General features: G+C 43.5%; 1 protein-coding gene across 1 annotated transcript in view; it reads left to right on the top strand.

Moving 5' to 3' along the window:
* Dpys (dihydropyrimidinase) overlaps nucleotides 1-12,731 on the top strand; it is a 67,112-nt gene extending 54,381 nt beyond the window's left edge. The window contains exons 8-9 of the mRNA XM_051202606.1: nucleotides 5,707-5,914; nucleotides 12,615-12,731. Coding sequence (XP_051058563.1) covers nucleotides 5,707-5,914; nucleotides 12,615-12,731 — 325 coding nt within the window. The remainder of the gene's footprint in view (nucleotides 1-5,706; nucleotides 5,915-12,614) is intronic.
* Nucleotides 12,732-16,800: the final 4,069 nt, after the last annotated feature.

The following is a 16,800-nucleotide window of genomic DNA, read 5'->3' as shown; positions in this document are numbered from 1 at the left end:
TAATGAGATGGATGGATGGGAACAAGATCCTTCAAATGCTTGGGAGGTCGGAAAAGTCCCTGATAGTGTGTCTTGCAGTTCTCTGTCCCCAAATGGAAGAAGCGTCTTGCCCACATTCATATCTGTCGTCTAGGAAGATTTGCTTGTAATTCTCTTCTCCATTCAAGCCACTTGCTCTCTGCCTCACAAACATCCGTGCAAATTCAGCCACATTTTTTTTCCTGCCTGTCTATACCATTGAAGTCTCTTGAAATTAATACGCTATTTTTTGTTGTTGTTGTCGTTTGTTTTTAACGTCACATCTAAGAGGGATGCCGGGCATTTGGGCTGAGCTTATTCTGCTTAACATTGTGTCTTCCACTGCTCTCCATTTTGCTGAGAATAACAACAGCATTTGCTCTTCTTTGTGGCTGGGTCTTCTGGGCCATTTCAGCTGTTGACAAGCACTTGCCCTCCTGGCTGGTTCCATAGCTTGACTGTTGTGAATTGTGCAGAGATAAACACGGCACACGCAGCTCTTCCTTGTTCTAAGGACACACTCTCTCTCACTCTTTGACTACTGCAGCCAACTCTGCTCACGGATGTAAAGATAACAGTCTATGGACGGCCAAGGGGAACCTGGAGCCTCCTCCGTCGTCACTGCTTTGAAAGGAGAGAGTCCATGGGGCAGGGTGTGTTCTGTGGGCGATGGGGAGGGGTTTGTACCCTCTAAACACTTTCGTTTTCCTTTTTATTGGGGAAAGAAGACATCCCTCCCCTGTCTTCTTTAGGGAATAGGAGGGTACTTGTTTGAGAGTCTCACCAGATCCTCTCCCATGAGAAAAAGAGGAACATTGGAGTTTTGGCCTTAGAAGATGGGAGAAGATTGCTCAGGGCTGTACTGCAATGCCCTCATTTCCACCCCACCCTGGGACTGTGGATGGGGCTCACCTAAGAGCAGAATATACTGCACAGACACATAAGGTGTCTCCAGCTGTCTCCCGGCCAACTGGTTACTTTTGGCTGACTCCCTTGCAGTCAAAGCCAGGACATGCATGTCACTGCCTTGGTCCTTGTTGCAACACTGACCACTTAGCCATGACACAGGGCCTACCAGATAGGAAGAGGACATTATAAATCTGACCTTGACCTTCACATGAAAGGCAGCCTCTGTTGGAAACTTCAGCGGGATAAAGATGCAGGGAGGCATTCGGAGAAGGTTGAGGCTGCTTCTGTGCACTGTGACAACAGCCTTGGATGAGGCTTACAAGGCCATGCATAGCACTCAGCTCTTTCTTGAAGGGTCAGCTTTCAGGTGACCTCAGACTTGACATTCAGGAAGCACTTCAGATTTATGCTTTTGAGATGGCTGTGAATGGTGGATTTAGTCAAAATCCCAGAGGCCAGAACGAGTGCTTCCTTCCTTTCATGGCTTTTGTCAAGGTATTTTATCACAGTGACAGCAAAGTAACTAAGACAGCAGGGCTGTACATAGAGAATGCTCTCCAGAGCTGAAAGTGTTTCCTAACCCCTGTGGTGTCTCTGGGTATTGAACCGTGTGAGCCTGGGGCAAGTTCTTAAACAGCTTTACTGCAGATTCATCACTGGAGAAACGGAGGAATAAGACTTAGCTTGCGGCTGATGATACTGCTATTGCCAAGTATGGCTAGTATCAATGAACCCCTGCTTCTTGTAAGTGGCTAAGGTGCAACCAAGGATGATAGCTATGGCACGTTTACATGTTTATTACTAATTGACATGTGCCACTTACCAGAACTGGAAGGCACTCAACAGCACTCCTGGACTGGGCATCTACTTCTGGTTTCCAGAACACAGCCAATGTCACCACAGGTAAGAAATAAAATTGACCTGAATAAACAGGAGAAAAATCCTGCGATCCCTTTTGTTCGGCCATTTGAAATTTATAAAGCACCACCCCCCCTAACTGCAGAAATAAAAAGGAAACAAAATAAAAGTCAGAGAATTTGAGGCTCCAAGGGAAGAAGCAGTAGGTTTTGTCAGAATACTAGGTTTGGATTCTGGGGGGGCCACAATTCTTTTCTTCATTCATTCAGAACAACTGTAGCTATTCGGGGGATCCGGTGTGACATTTGTGTGGTGTGCGATGATTAAAGCAGGGCCATCGACTGCCTGCCCCATTTATCATTTCTTTGTGGGAACACTGGCAGAGGGCAGAGTTTTAGGGGTCACGGAATGGAAGTGAGGAGGGCGTTGAGGGTTAGGAGCTGAAAATGCAAAGATACAGACCCAAGAATCCTCCTAAGAACTGCAGAATTACAGCTCTGCTGGAAGGAAAAGTTGGGTGCTGGTGACCCCTGTCAGACACCTTCCTTGTGAAAGTGGAAGCAATTCTTTTAGATGCTTGGAATTTACATCACATGTTAGTGTGACTGCATTTATATAACGCCTTACAATAAAGACTCTCTTAGATGTTATCTGATTGTCCCCTTTCTCTTGCTTACCGTGAGGGTGAAAAAAAAAAAAAAAAAAAAATCAAAGCAATGACCTTTACTTGGTGTGGAGCAGAGAAATCTGATCTGATGTTTTTTCACTTGTCAACCTCATTTTAAAATTCCCACAAGTCACAGAAAAGGTGTAAGCACCCAGATCCATGGCCCCCATATTTCCTTTCGTAATTGTCTATGTTTCCATATGTTTTTTTCTAGAGGAGGTATGCACAACCAATAGCCCATTTTCTTTCTGTTTAATATAAAATGATTTTGCTTTTCTGGAATATTCTTCTCATCTTTCGGAAATGCCAAGTATTCCACTAGGGAATTGTTACACTTCAGCTTTTCAATAGTGTAGACAATACTGTAATGGCGTCACTGTGTAGATCATACCCCCTCCAACAGCCTGTTTCCCTTCATTTCAGAGATTTCTACCTTCAACTTCCCCTTCTTTCTCTCCTACTCCTTCATCATCTCACAGAACCATTTTAGTATGCATTTTCCTCTCTCTACACCCTTCCACACATACCTCGAACTCTCCTTCAAATTCATGACCTCTTTTAGACTAATTATTTCATCAGCATGAGTCTTTTTCCTTTTACTGAATATATATATATATTCTTTTTTTCCTCAAATAATATATCCCGATTTATGGCCCCCCTCTCTCTCACACACACACTCCTCCTGATCTCCCATCCCATCTGGGTCTACCCCCTTTTTTTTAATCTCTTATAAGAAAACAAACTGGCTTCTAAGAAATAATAATAAAATAAGATAGAAAGAAACAAGCAAACTGAAGGCAAAGGGCTCAAGAGAAACAGTAAGAAACAGATATAGACACAAAGGCCCACTCAGTCACACACTCAGGAGTCCCAGAGAAACACTAAACTGAAAGCCATAATATACATCTTCAAAGGACCTGTAGGATAAAAAGCGAGAAGAAAACATATATAAAGTATATTTAATTTAAATAAAATTAAAATAAAGCATGAGATAAAATTTAAAAATGGAGAGATCCCCATTGTGACATTGTAAGACATGGAATCCCCCAAATATATATATATTTACCAGAGTTCATTCTCTGTTGGTGATCTCCTGCTGGGTATGCAGTCTACCGGCAAGAGGACTTTGTTTCCCCAGTTAGACCCCAATGGAGAAAACGAAATTTTCATTTACAGATGGTTATCAGTTGGAAATCGCTTGTGATAGGGATGGGGCTGAGCTCCCTTCTCCCTTCAGCTCCCTAGGATGCCGTCTGGTGCAGGTCCACACAGGCCCTGCTCATCAGCAATCAGCATGCATTGGTAACCCTTTCACTGTCTTCAGATCAGTCTTTTTTTGACTGCCAAACTTGGTTTATTTGGCAATATAAACTTAACAAAGTCTTCACGAAAAATGTCCATCTTAATGAGTAAGCATCTTTGGAAACACAAAGTGAGTCCGGTCCAAACTTGAATGAGGTATTGATAGGAATGATTGAACCCAGGTGAAGGCCAAGCTAGAGGACCTCACAGGAGAAAAGATGCTCTTGGTCCTAAACCCTGCATCAGGTATGTGCCTTCCACTCACCCCACCAAAAGGCAGAGCTTTGTCCTCTTCCCCAGTGATCTTTTGAAGAAGCCATTTGTTCTTTACATCCTCCAATGAAAATGCCTTCCTCAGAAGTGGTTTTTACAGCTTGCCTTCCCTTCGTCTCCTCTGTTTCTGCTACTCCATGATAGTGCCTTGCTGTTGCTTAAATTGCACTTTTTTTTTTTTTTTTTAAAGCTTGTTTTTAAATTTGACTTCGGTAGATTTTATTATTAACTGTTAAGAGCTTGGGACCTGTTTTTGATTGCTTCTGGCCTTCATTCTTAGGCTGTAAGAAGCCCTGGTCTGACAGGCTCACCAGGGACAAGGGGCCCCTTGGAGTGCTAGAAAGCACCGGACCAAGAACATCCTACAGTAAGAACCATGGAACTGTAGCCATAAAATCTTAGAAAGGTTGTGGGAATAGTTGCCACACACTGGAAGAAGTCACTCAAGCCCAAAAGTCTGGCCTTTCTCTAAGTTGTTTCCTTGTTGTTGATTTTTGCTTGCGTCCTTTCTTTTTAATCTTTTACCATCAACATATAATTTATCCTAAGTCAGGCTGTGCCTAATGTAACTGGACACTTGAAAGAGTGCTTTCCTCCTCAGTATTGAAGTTATGGTTATATTTGTATTTCCTCCTACTCGGCAGCGATCTTTTAAATAATCTGTCACCTGTAAGAAAGAGCCTTTCGTTGTAGCAAGCAAGTACCATCTGATTCAGCAATTTCACTCCTGGGTCTATACAGTGGGAAGGTGTTCGCACAGTGGATATAAAACATTCTTTCCGCTAGGCGGTGGTGACGCACACCTTTGATCCCAGCACTTGGGAGGCAGAGGCAGGTGGATCTCACTGAGTTCAAGGCCAGCCTGGTCTACAAAGTGAGTTCCAGGACAGCCAGGGCTACACAGAGAAACCCTTTTTAGAAAACAAAACAACAACAACAACAACAACAAAAAAAACCCACATTCTTTCCAAAAAATGTCTTGTGAGGTAAAGTATCAGTCAATTAGCTATTTAGATAGTCCCCAGTGTGCATCAAAGTAACAAATTGTCCACAACAAATACATAGTTTTATCTGTCAGTGTAAAAAGTAAAATTAAAATAAGCTACTGGGTTTGTTAATGAATATGCAAATATGCATTATAAAATGATTATTTTAATATATCTATTCCAACTGTTCTCAATTTTCTAATTTTGCCATTCACAGGGGAAATTTTTCAAAATGTCTTTCTTTCCTTGATAGCTAGCAAACTCTAATAAGTATTAGATAGTAGTTCTCCCTGGAAGACAGGAGTGAAAATAGGATTTGGGAGGGGGATCCATCCAGCCTCACTGTGTCTGTCAAAGTCAACACTCTTCAGGGCCAGCCTATCGTTCAGAATGTCTTCTACCTTACAAGGCGAGGAAATGCTGTTCTTTGAAATACTTTTTTAAAAAGTCTCAACATGACAGACAATGACCTATACCACTCAGCCCTCATTTGTCACTTAAAGATGGGTGTCTTGGATTTTCCTCTTCCAGAATATAATAACTTTGTAATAAAATGTTAGTGGTCTGTCCTGTTCTGGCACCGTAATGAAACCCTGCCTGTCAGTTTTCTCCTAAATCAGCCCTCTTATAGCATCCTCTATTCACCAGATGAGCCAGTGATGATCTGAGTCTGTTCTGGATTTACAAACGCAGGAGGATCTCAGCCAAAACTCACCATCAGGCTGTTAACTTCAACATCTTCGAGGGCATGGTTTGCCACGGGGTACCCCTGGTGACGATTTCAAGAGGCAGAGTGGTATATGAAGCAGGTGTTTTCAACGTCTCAGCGGGAGACGGGAAGTTTATTCCCCGAAAACCGTTTGCTGAATACATCTACAACCGAATCAAGCAGCGAGACCAGGTGAGCCAGCCCCACCGCAGTGACCACCCTTAGCCACCCTGGGTGTCAGGTTTGTTATTTATTGCTCCTGGTGGGGGCAGCATGCCACAGAGGGCTCAACGTGGTCCTGGGGTGTCGAGATTGACTAGAGAACACAGGCATATCCCAGCTTCCTGTATGAGAAGTTCTGTCTAGCTGGAGGCTTGCAGATGTGTCCCTTACAGGTTGCTTGACTTGTGTTTTTTCTGGGTAGGTTCCTATTCACCATTGTGGTAAGTCAAGGTCTTCCAAGAACCAGGCCACACAGACCATGGCACTTTGAGGGTAGGGGTTGTTGGAGACACCTGTGAGAGAAAGGAAAAAGGAGCTGGGAAATACTGGGAGCTAAGAATGCCATTCAAGAATGACCTGAGAGAGGAAAGAAGATAAAGTGAGGGGCACATTCTGGATGGCTGTAGTTCAGACTAGGCTGGGGTCAGTTTGGGGGGGGGGGGCTCTGAACCACTTCTCAGGCTCCTAGCTCCAGATGGTCCTCAGTCATTGGCTGGGAGCTGCCGTGGGGGGCGTGGCCTGTATGTACACTTTAACTTAGCAGCTTTGCCTTGAGGAACTGTGCTCCTTTGAGCTAAAAATCTACGAGGTGCTTTCTCAGGGTAACCGCCAGAGATGGAGTTTTGGGGAGGGGAGATCTGAAGATGACTCCTCCCCACTACCTAGCAGTAGGCCAGAGCATGTTACTAGTCGTCTTTGGGCTCTGCTTTCTCACCTGAAAATTAAACATTTCTACCCTCAAATAAGATTTTTTTTTTTAAATGTCAGAATTACTAAACGTCAGTCACGTCTTATTGCTTTCCCATAACTTTGCTTTTCCAGATTCTGTAACGAAAGCCCACACACAGTCTTTGTAACAAAAAAGAGGTATTTGGCCCAGCAGTGGTGGTGCAGACCTTTAATCCTAGCACTTGGGAGGCAGAGGCAGGGGGATAGCTGTGAGTTCGAGGTCAGCCTGCTGTATAGAGCAAGTTCCAGGACAGGCTCCAAACCTACTGTCCCGAAAAAGCAACAACAAGAAAAGATATATTTGTTTTTTAATGTATCTTATATTTTCATGTTTTGTTTGTAAATTTTGTTTGTTAAATTTTTTTTTATTTCACCAAATGCACTAAAATATTGTAATAAGAAAAAGTTAGGTGAAAAAAATGTAGAATTCTGTATTTTGAGGGAGGGGAGGCAACCCTGTGCTCTGAGTTTGCACTGAGGAAGTCTCCCAAGGCCATGCTTCTGCCCAGGGGAGTGTTGCTTCTACTCTTCCCATGCATGCTTCTCCCCCACAGGGTCTTTGTAATACACGGATGGATTCCTTCTGGAACTTACCCCTTGGTCAAACTTTCAAATGTGTGTTTCCCTCCCCAGAGTTCTCTAGCTGTTTTTAATTTGTTTCTTTAAGTTCTTATGGCCTCTTTGGTTTCTGTGAAACGTCTTGTGAACTTGTTTTATTTGCAGATTCCCAGAATCCATTATACAAAATCTCCACTTTTCAAATAATTTCCTAAGGTTTTGGTTAGGTAAACCAGTACTCTTCAACACTTTAAATTCCTCCCAAACACCACAAATCTATTTCTATCTTTCCCCCTTTTCTTTCTTAGGACAGATCCTAAGCCTACATCCCCCACTGGACCACATCCTGGCCCTACAGTTCTTTGTACCCTGGATCTCACTCAGAAGAGATGGTGTTTCAGATGGTGTTGAGTTTGCCGAGGGGTTCATTTAGAAATGTTGACACTGACAGGTGACAAGCTGTAACAGCTAGAATCCCAGGTGTTTCTACTGGCCTGTGCCTTAAGTAGAAGCAATCACACTAATGAGTGTTTCTGAAGGCATAACACACTGCTAAGGACCAACTGTGACACAGTGAGGAAAGGTGGAGGCGTCCCTTATTTTAAAAGATCAGAAAACTGAATATTCAAGGAACCAAGGGGCTTGTTTCGTGGGGCTAGGAGAGAAGTCCCAGATGATAAGAGCATTTGCTGATCTTTTAGAAGACCCAAGTTCTCAATGGTCTAATCAGGTGGCTAGTGACCGACCGCCTCTGCACCTTCAACTCTAAGGGCGCCTCCACCCATGGGACATACACACCAAGATAAAAATAAACAATTATTGGGGTTTGAGAGATGGCTCAACAGATAAGAGCACTTATTGCTCTTCAGATGGCCCTGGTTCGGGGTTTTAGGTTCAGGACCTACGTGTTAGCTGATAGCCAACTATCACTCCAGTTCCAAGGGATCTGACCCACTCTACTGGCCTTCCTGGGCATAGATATACATGTAGGCAAAACATTTATACACATAAAACATTTTTCAAAAAATTAAATACAAAATAAAAGACCATGAATCTAAAGGGATGTGGAGGCAATATTTTTTTATTGGGGGGAGGGATATAGGTAACTAATCTTGCCAAGAACTCTTAAAATAAGGAGCTAAGACTTTAAAACATTCTTAAAATTTACATTTAAAAGCCATTCAAGGAAGAGCTTTAGCAGAAAGGGATGAGAAATGAAGGAAACAAAAGGAAAAGACAAAAGTAACAGAAGCTTAGCTATTTCAAGTCTCCTGAATGAACAGACGATGCCACATTATTAAGTCCTTATCAAACACAAGGAAAAAAAAAAAACCTCTTTCATTTCACACAGGAAGTTTTGTGTATTTAGAGTACTATAATTTTCGACAAAGTTTGAAATGAGCCTTCCCTAAGCTATTCTCAAAGCCATTCTTTCTTTTCTCCCTTTGGTATTAAGCAAGTGCAGCCTTGTCAGGAGAACACGGTCACATTGCACTTTATAGAGAAATCAGAACAGCTTCCCAGAGAGAAATATGGCTCTAGAGCACTGCTGCCAAGTCTTTTAAACCGGCTTGTAGCTTTGCAGTGATAAAGCATAATTTTCCTTTTAGATAAGAGAAAATCGAGTGGATGACCGACTCAGTCCTTGAAATGGGTATTTTCCATCTCCAGCGCTGCAGTTTGTCAATGCCTTTCTCAAGGTGCCAGTGTGAGAGAGTCATCGAACTCATGCCACCAACTGCCATCCAGTCCTGATCCACTGGATTGATGGCTAATATCACGCAAAGGTGAGCCATGTGCTGGAGCTGGCTCTTTGGCATGGAAGGGACACTTAAGCATCTCTATCCACACCCTCATTCATGTCAGCTGGGAGCCTGAGAGCAGACACAGGAGCACATTTGCATCGCAGAAGGAGCTAAGTGCTACAGCAGGAATGTTCAGTATGGAGAGAAAAGAAGGCAGCTTGCTGTTACTGTTTTCCAGACTGCTGCTTGCTGGAAGGATACTTTCCTGAGACCTGAGATGTTCCAGAATCTGAAACACTAGGGAATTTCACATGTCAAATTTTATAGCTAGGAGTGCCCAACCAAACTACTTCAAAATATAAAAGATGTCTAGCCTCAAGCATTTTGAGGGGCAACTCAACCTGTGCTTTTTCTTTGCCTTATCTAACCATTGTTCAGTCGGTGATATCTATTGACTATCAATCAAGTAGGTATCATGGTTTAATTCTTACAAGCCCGGAGATGAGTGGTGGTGGTCCTATGTTATAGATTGTTGAGCCCTCTCTCTCCTGTTGAACCTGGGAGCTGCTCACATTGTGGTGACTCACTGAGAACCACTGGGTAGCTCAGTTTGGTGGCTTCCTCAGAGGCAGGCTGTATTTCACCCTCAAGCAGCTGTCCTTCATTCCATGTGCCTCAGGTTGGGCCACTGTGTGCTGCTTGGCATTTGGAGTTTCTGTTGTTTTTATGGACATTTGAGCGTCTTGGTCCCTATGGGTGGCACAGTACCTGTTATTCCATTGAGGTCTAGGGAGATTCTCTATTGTTCCTGCTACTTTCAGAAATCCTTGCACCTCCCATTCCACCCTCAGCAGATAATACAGTCACATTTTCTATCAATTTACACGCTGTTCCTCTTCCCTTGATCAACTAACCAAAAAGCATTTCTATAATTATGTAGATATAACGATGATTGCAATTAATGTTTATTCATAGCACTGCATATAATTCTCATTTTGTCTTTCTATTAACACATCACAATGACAATCATAATTAAAGATGATGAACTCAAATTGAACTCTCATCTGCTAAAGTAATCCACCCATATTCTGTCAAGTGAGGGGCTATTTTTGCTTTCTTTGTTACTTAGGGCACCCTTTCACACATGTATTTACCTTCAAGCCATCTTATTTGATTATAGTACTGTTCACATGGAAACCACCAGTGCTGAAGTGTGATTACCAGATCTTGACTAGGGTGTACTAGAGAGATGGCATGACCCATAAGATGTGTCCTCAGCTCTCCAGTGTCTTGAGATGCAGCTTGAGAAAGCTGAATGAATAATTTTAAATAATGTTGCTTTCAACATAATACTAAAAAGTTCCCAGAAGTCCAGTCACCAAGCATCCTCTCTCATCTCAATATTTCTTGATCATCAGGCATGATCCAAAGTACTAGGATATAGAGACCAGGAAGCCAGCAGTCACTGATGCCAAAGGGCTCACATCCTACCTATGTTGTGGTCTGTTCCCACAGACAGACAGAAAGGTAGCAACTGAACACAGAAGGAAGTTAAGGTCCAGAAACTTCTGTAGAAAGAGGTGATAGAGCAGGAGCTGAGGAGGGCCAGGTGGCACACAGATGCGTGCACAAATGTCTGCCCAGAGCATTCACTGAAATACACCATGGGATTTACCAAGATGAACAGATAGAAAGGCAAGACCTGTAAGTAGTAGGCAAGAGAGGACAGTGTAGGGAAAAAAAAAATCTTGGTTTGCTTGCAAGGCCTGGGTTATGGCTGTTATGATGCCGAGTGCCCTCTCCACTTTCAGAAGTGTTCTGCTTCGGATGATAACTTTGTAGGGTTCAGTGACACATCATACAACCTACCTTGTCAATAGAGCCACAAGAGGGAGAGGTGTGCCAATGAAGACTTGAGATGGAGGATGTAGTCAGAGACCCTGGGGCCAGACAAGTTTAAAGTACCAGAAGTGACCAGGGCATTGCTTGAGTGGCACTTATGGGAGACTGGCACTCTCTGGATGTCTCAAGATGATGACAGAGTCAGGATGAAGGAAAGCCATGATGGGTCCAGGAAAACCTCTGACTGAATTAGGAGACGGCAGAGGGACAGTCTGGCTCTCAGAATGTGCTTCACCAGAGCTAAACCAGAGCTGTCTGTGCCCTGCTCTGTCAATGACTGAAGACAATGCTTTGCTTTTAGAATGTCTCACATTTCTCAGAGATGGGTTTTATTCACCATTTCACAGGTGAGGATGCAGACCCAGAGGCATTTAGTAACTTGTCAGTTCCCTACACATAATGAGTAGAAAGAGAAGGTTCCAACCTAGATCTGGTCTGCTTCAAAGCCTACACTGTTGATCAGTGTATTAGTTTGAGTCATTAATGTGCAACCCACAATAGTGTGTGTGTGTGTGTGTGTGTGCACATGCACATACTTATGTGTGTCTTTGCACAGTATTGTATAGACTGAGAATACATTCGATGCTAGGCGCTACTCCACATGCTTTATATTTATCTCTTCAACAACCCTGCTGTGTTGTACAGCCTTTCACATCAGCGAGTACTAGGAGAGCTGAAGCAAGGAATGAAGGACTCTTCAGACCAACCAGCTCCACAACCCACTCTTACAACCCACTGAAGTTGACAGTCTCTTGGTTCATCAGTGAAGATATGTGCATGTTTGCAAACACCATGATTTTAGTTACTTCTCATGAATTCTGTTGCTCATAAAGTTCAGAATGCTTTTCAAGTTCTGAATTAACTCCATGTGAGTGTGTTGCCTTGAGGGTCACTAAAGAGGTGAGGTCCTGCAGAAGGCCTGTTATGTGCCAATGCAACCAAGAAAACAGAACATATGCAAAGTAGTCTACTGTGCAGCCAAATATCTGAAGACTTGTTGGAGAGAAGAAAGAACTCTGTGACTATAGGCAATTGGGATAGAAATGGGAAGAACTGGCAGGTGGGGCTGGAGAGATGGCTCAGCTGTTAAGAGCACTGGCTGCTCTTCCAGAGGATCTGGGTTCAATTCCCATCACCCACACGGCAGCTCACAACCACCTCTAATTCCAGTTCCAGGAGATGCAAAGCCTTCTTCTGCACTCTGTGGGCATTGCATGTGTATGATACACAGATATACATGCATGGACATAAAATAATGTTATATACTTAAGAAGTATAATAAGTTTTTTAAAAATATTTTTTTAAGAAGGACAAAAAGACAGAATGAGAAAGAGAGCTATAGGAAACGATGTAAAGTTACAAGAGTGTGCAACCAGATGGAACATTTCTTGGCTTGCTTCCTTTTCCCTGGGAATTCATGTGGGTGTTTGAATGTGTGTGGACACATGTACGTGCATATGCATGTACACATGTCAGCCCAAAGTCTACATCACATGCCTTCCTCCCATATTCTTCTTCTTAGTGGGGCAGGGTCTCTCAGCTGAGCCCAGAACTCACAGATCAGCTCGTCTAGCTAGCCAGCATGGCCTGGAAAGCCCGTGTCTCTGCCTCCCAAGGGCGGAGGGTGAGGACATGGAATGCATATGATAGACTCAGAGTTCATAAAGGGAGCTACAGCCAACTTGGAATTCAAGTGAGTAAACCACAACAGAGAAATAAAATATGTTCTGTTTCAGACCTGCACACCTACACCAGTGCAGCGTGCACCCTACAAGGGAGAAGTCTTCACATTGAAACCCAGAAAAATGGAAGAGGATGACAGAGCTGGGACCAGGGTTCAGGGCCACTCTTGATTCAGGTGCTGTGGTTCAGCAAGTGCAAAGTAAGTGGTCTGGAGTAAGTATCAACAGATGATTACCTGATGGGGGATGCTGTGGATATTTTTCTCTTATTGGTTGATATTTTTCTCTTATGGGCAGGATTTAGCCAGGCAGGAAATCCAAACAGGGATAGAGAAAAGTAGTAGGTGAGGTTGAGGAGATGCCATGCAGCTGCCGAGGGTACAAGAGACCTGGGCATCACCAGTAAGCCAAGACCATATAGGCATACGCAGACTAATAGAAATGGGTTAATAATTAAGAGAGAGCTAACCAACAAGAAGCCTGAGCCATCAGCCAAGCAGTTTATAATTACTATAAGCCTCTGTGTGTTTATTTGGGACTAAACTGCTGCAGAACCTGACAGGACAGAAACTTCTGTCTACAATCAGCAACTCATATAATTAGTATCTCCCTTCCCAGGCCCATGAAGAGTCTAGAACTTCAAAGTAGAGGGGACACTGATCAAGGCCTTAATGACTTAGAAGGTTAGATGTGCATTTTGATTGACAGGCCTTGAGCTAGCCTAGAGATTCATTCTCTAGAATGTTAGGGAATATTCCAAAGGAGACTCCAGAGAACCCCAGGGAATCTTCTCCGAGTGCAAAGCAATAGGCTAGCTGCAGGCAGAGTGCTCCATGGTCAATATTTAAAAACCAACTAGAACTTTATGTGTGTGGGGGGAAATGATTCTTTGTATTGTGAATGCAGTGATGGCCCTATGATTTAGAATGCATGAAAAATGAATAAAATTGAGGAAATATAGGAAAGTTCCATAACTTTTTGGGGGGGGGAGCTGGAAAGTTTTATTAAGGGAACAGGGATGGGAAAGGGGGAGAACGGAGGGAGGAGACCTCTGGGGAAAGGAGTGGTGGAAGAGAAGAGAGAGATGGAAGGAGAAAGAGACTAAGACAGAGAGAAACAGATGTGGCACAAAGACCTGCCTGCCTCTTCAGAGGAGCAGCAGGAAAGAGATGAGCAAAACCCACGGAGCTTTTTGAAAAAGTTTCCTAGAAGTGTCTGGTATATCTGACACTGTTTCTGGAGGAGTCTAGCCAGCTTTATGCAAAGACATGTAAGGTGGATCTGTCCTGTCCTGCCCTGCCTTCGGACATGCAGCGCTTTATGTTTTGGAATGCCTACTATTTCCATTTTTTCCCCTCCAGTTTCTTTCCCACCCATTATTTTCTGTCCATGCTCCATCAAGTCTCCATTAAAGGACAGAGCCATGGTTTTAGTGTCTCTGTGATGTTGCTGCTCTGTGACTGACTTGGTAAAATGTACATGTTTCCCTTTTGGTGCCTTTACTAGATTCTAATTATTTGTGAACATTGTGATGTATATTTGTGTGTTTGAACATGTAGCAATCTGGGACAGTCTCACACCAGCGGGCATGTTCAGCTCACAGCCTATAGGTCACAGGATAGCTGTTAGTACAGCCCCACACACGACTATAAACAGGCTTAAAAAGCACCTTGAGGTGCTTTGTGCAGCCGTTTCCTTTGGAAGCTTGATGGTATGGCTCTCGGTGTAAACTTTATAAGTGATATCACAGGGCAATGTCAAAGGGTTAGCCGTTGCTGTTGGAAGTTGAGCCAGTCGATGAAGGTGTAGGTGTGTGTCAGCTGGAGTGCCACTGGATAAAGCTCTGGCTCTTGGCATGCTCGGGCACTGCACATTCTCGTTGGACAACCTGTGCCTCCCTGCTTAAACCGTGTGACAGCGGGGAGGTGGATAATGAGCACTGGGACACTGCAGGCCTGGCCCCCTCATGCAGGCTGCTCTCTCATTACTGGACACTGTCATACGCCATTTAATAACACTAGCCCCGAGCCTCCTTACTGGAATTATTCTCATGATTCAGAAAGATTATATTTAAAATTCCGGAGATTAACTAGAGAAAGAAATGGGGCTGGATGTGACCACGTGTTCCTTGCAGCTTTTGCAGGAATCGGCTTAGTGTTTACTTTGATTAGAACACTTCTTGGCATTAGCTTGGATTCAGACTCTTTTTGTGAGGACGAATGTTACACCGAGTGCCTTTTATTCTCTTCAAAGGTGAAGTGGTATAAAGGGCCTCCTCCCTGCCACACTGCCAACCCCTGGAGAATGGAGAAGAGCCTGTTATTTCAACTCCCCGAGATCCTTTAGGAAAAATAATCGCCCTGGGTCTCTTTGATTTTTCTCTCAGAAGCAATGGCTGTCTGCTTCACTGTGTCTTTGTTGTGGCGGAAGATTGAAGATATAAATGAGTGTTCTTGGGGTGGGAAGTCTGCGTGAAGATTCATTGATGACTCCAAATGTCATCTTGCCTCACAGTAGATTTCTTTCTTTGGGTTTTTAAAGATGACTTTCTTGTGTAAAGTGTTTGTTGTTCTGTTTTAATGTCTGCATTTGTTTGAAATAGCACTGTGATTTTATGTTTGATTGCAATTAATAAACACTGGAAAATTCATTTTGTATTCTGGTGTCTGAGTCCCATGTGTCTCCTTCTACCTAGTGGGTAGGTCTAGGACCTGGAGGATTGGTTCTGACAAGAGAACATGATTTCTTGTGTTAACAGAGGCTCCTACGAGTCAAGTCCCGTGACGGGTCCCAGGAAATCAAATCAGTGTTCAACCATTAAATGAGTCTAAGGCAAACTACCCAATCAAATCACAGTGATGGATTCAGGATTTGAGGGCATTGAATGGAATTGTCATCATCTGGAGATATGTTGATCTGTTCCTCCCAAGCTCTTCCTGTGTCTTGGTCCCTCTATGCATCAGGGTTGGGCTTCCCTTTCTTCTTCTAAGTAGATAGGCCAAGCAAGATGTTTCTGGTTGTACCCACACTCCAATACACACTAGCCCACAAGAGGGTGTGTTTGCATCTTTAACAGAGGGCAGTGGGAGGGGGGAGGCTCAGCTGTCATTTGTTCTGAGCTCATAGAAGAGAAGGATGGTAAGATGAACCCAAAGAGAAGTGTTCCAGTTCAATTAAACTGCAAATCCTTTCTTCTCAGGTTAAAAGATATCACAAAACATTTTATTATTTTTTTACTTCCTGCACACTGCTTGACAAAGGCAACTCTCCAATAGAATATAGAATCCTACATGAGTGAATAAGTCAGTTGCTCTCTTACCCAGAAGTCAATCCTCACACATCATTTAATGCTCACTTGAAATGTCACCTTTCCCCAGAGGCTTTCCAAAGTAGGTTAGGTCCTTCTTTTATGCAGTTCCATGGTGGGGCCCGGCATCCACCCCATCTTCACACCTCATCTCACACAGCATGCAGTTACCTCTGAATCTGTACGTTCTATGCCCATGGATTCAACCAATCAATGGCTCTTATTTCCTTGTCGTGATTCTCCAAACAATACAGTATTTCAGTCTCTGCACAGCATCCACTTTACATTAGGATGTAAACGTGATCAAAGGATGGGTTCAAATGTAAGGAAGGGTAAGCACACTTAGTTAATGTGATGTCATTTTATGTGAGTAATGTCAGCATCCTCAGATTCGGGGATCTGCACTGTCCTGAAGCCAACTCCCCATGCGTACTCACCAAGGGACCGCTTGCCATAACGTCTCACTTCACTTCCCTGTCTCCTCCGGAAGCTATAAGGTGGGGCTTGTCTGGTTGTCTGACCACGTCCACATACCCTGCACAGTGTGGTCAGTGATGGGCAATCAGTAGATACTTTTGTATTTTTAAATAAAAGAGGAAGTGAAAGAATTCCTGTTAAGTTCTTCCATTTCTATCGATGAAGTTAGAGAGTCTTCAAGCTTCAGAAACAAGCTCTGTAGTCTTTCCTGCACAGCTCTTCAGGAGAAGAGGGAAGTGACTACAGGATTCTACTCCAGCAAAGCTGCTGGAAACGCAATGGCATCCCTCTGTATCTTACAGATTGCTTGTGAAACCGTGCTCCTTTTCCTTATGAATTTTGATTGGTCTTCCCAAATCTCAGTTTCTTCCTTTACAAAACAAAAACAAAACAAGAACTTGCCCTCCCTGCAGGGCATCCTGAGGCCTGTGATGCCCAAGCCCTACATAGCTGGCA

The sequence above is a fragment of the Phodopus roborovskii genome, unplaced genomic scaffold, assembly GCF_943737965.1.
Source record: "Phodopus roborovskii unplaced genomic scaffold, PHOROB, whole genome shotgun sequence".
NCBI lineage: Eukaryota > Metazoa > Chordata > Mammalia > Rodentia > Cricetidae > Phodopus > Phodopus roborovskii.
The sequence above is the reverse complement of the archived record's forward strand: the minus strand, read 5'-3'. Positions and strand labels throughout refer to the sequence as shown.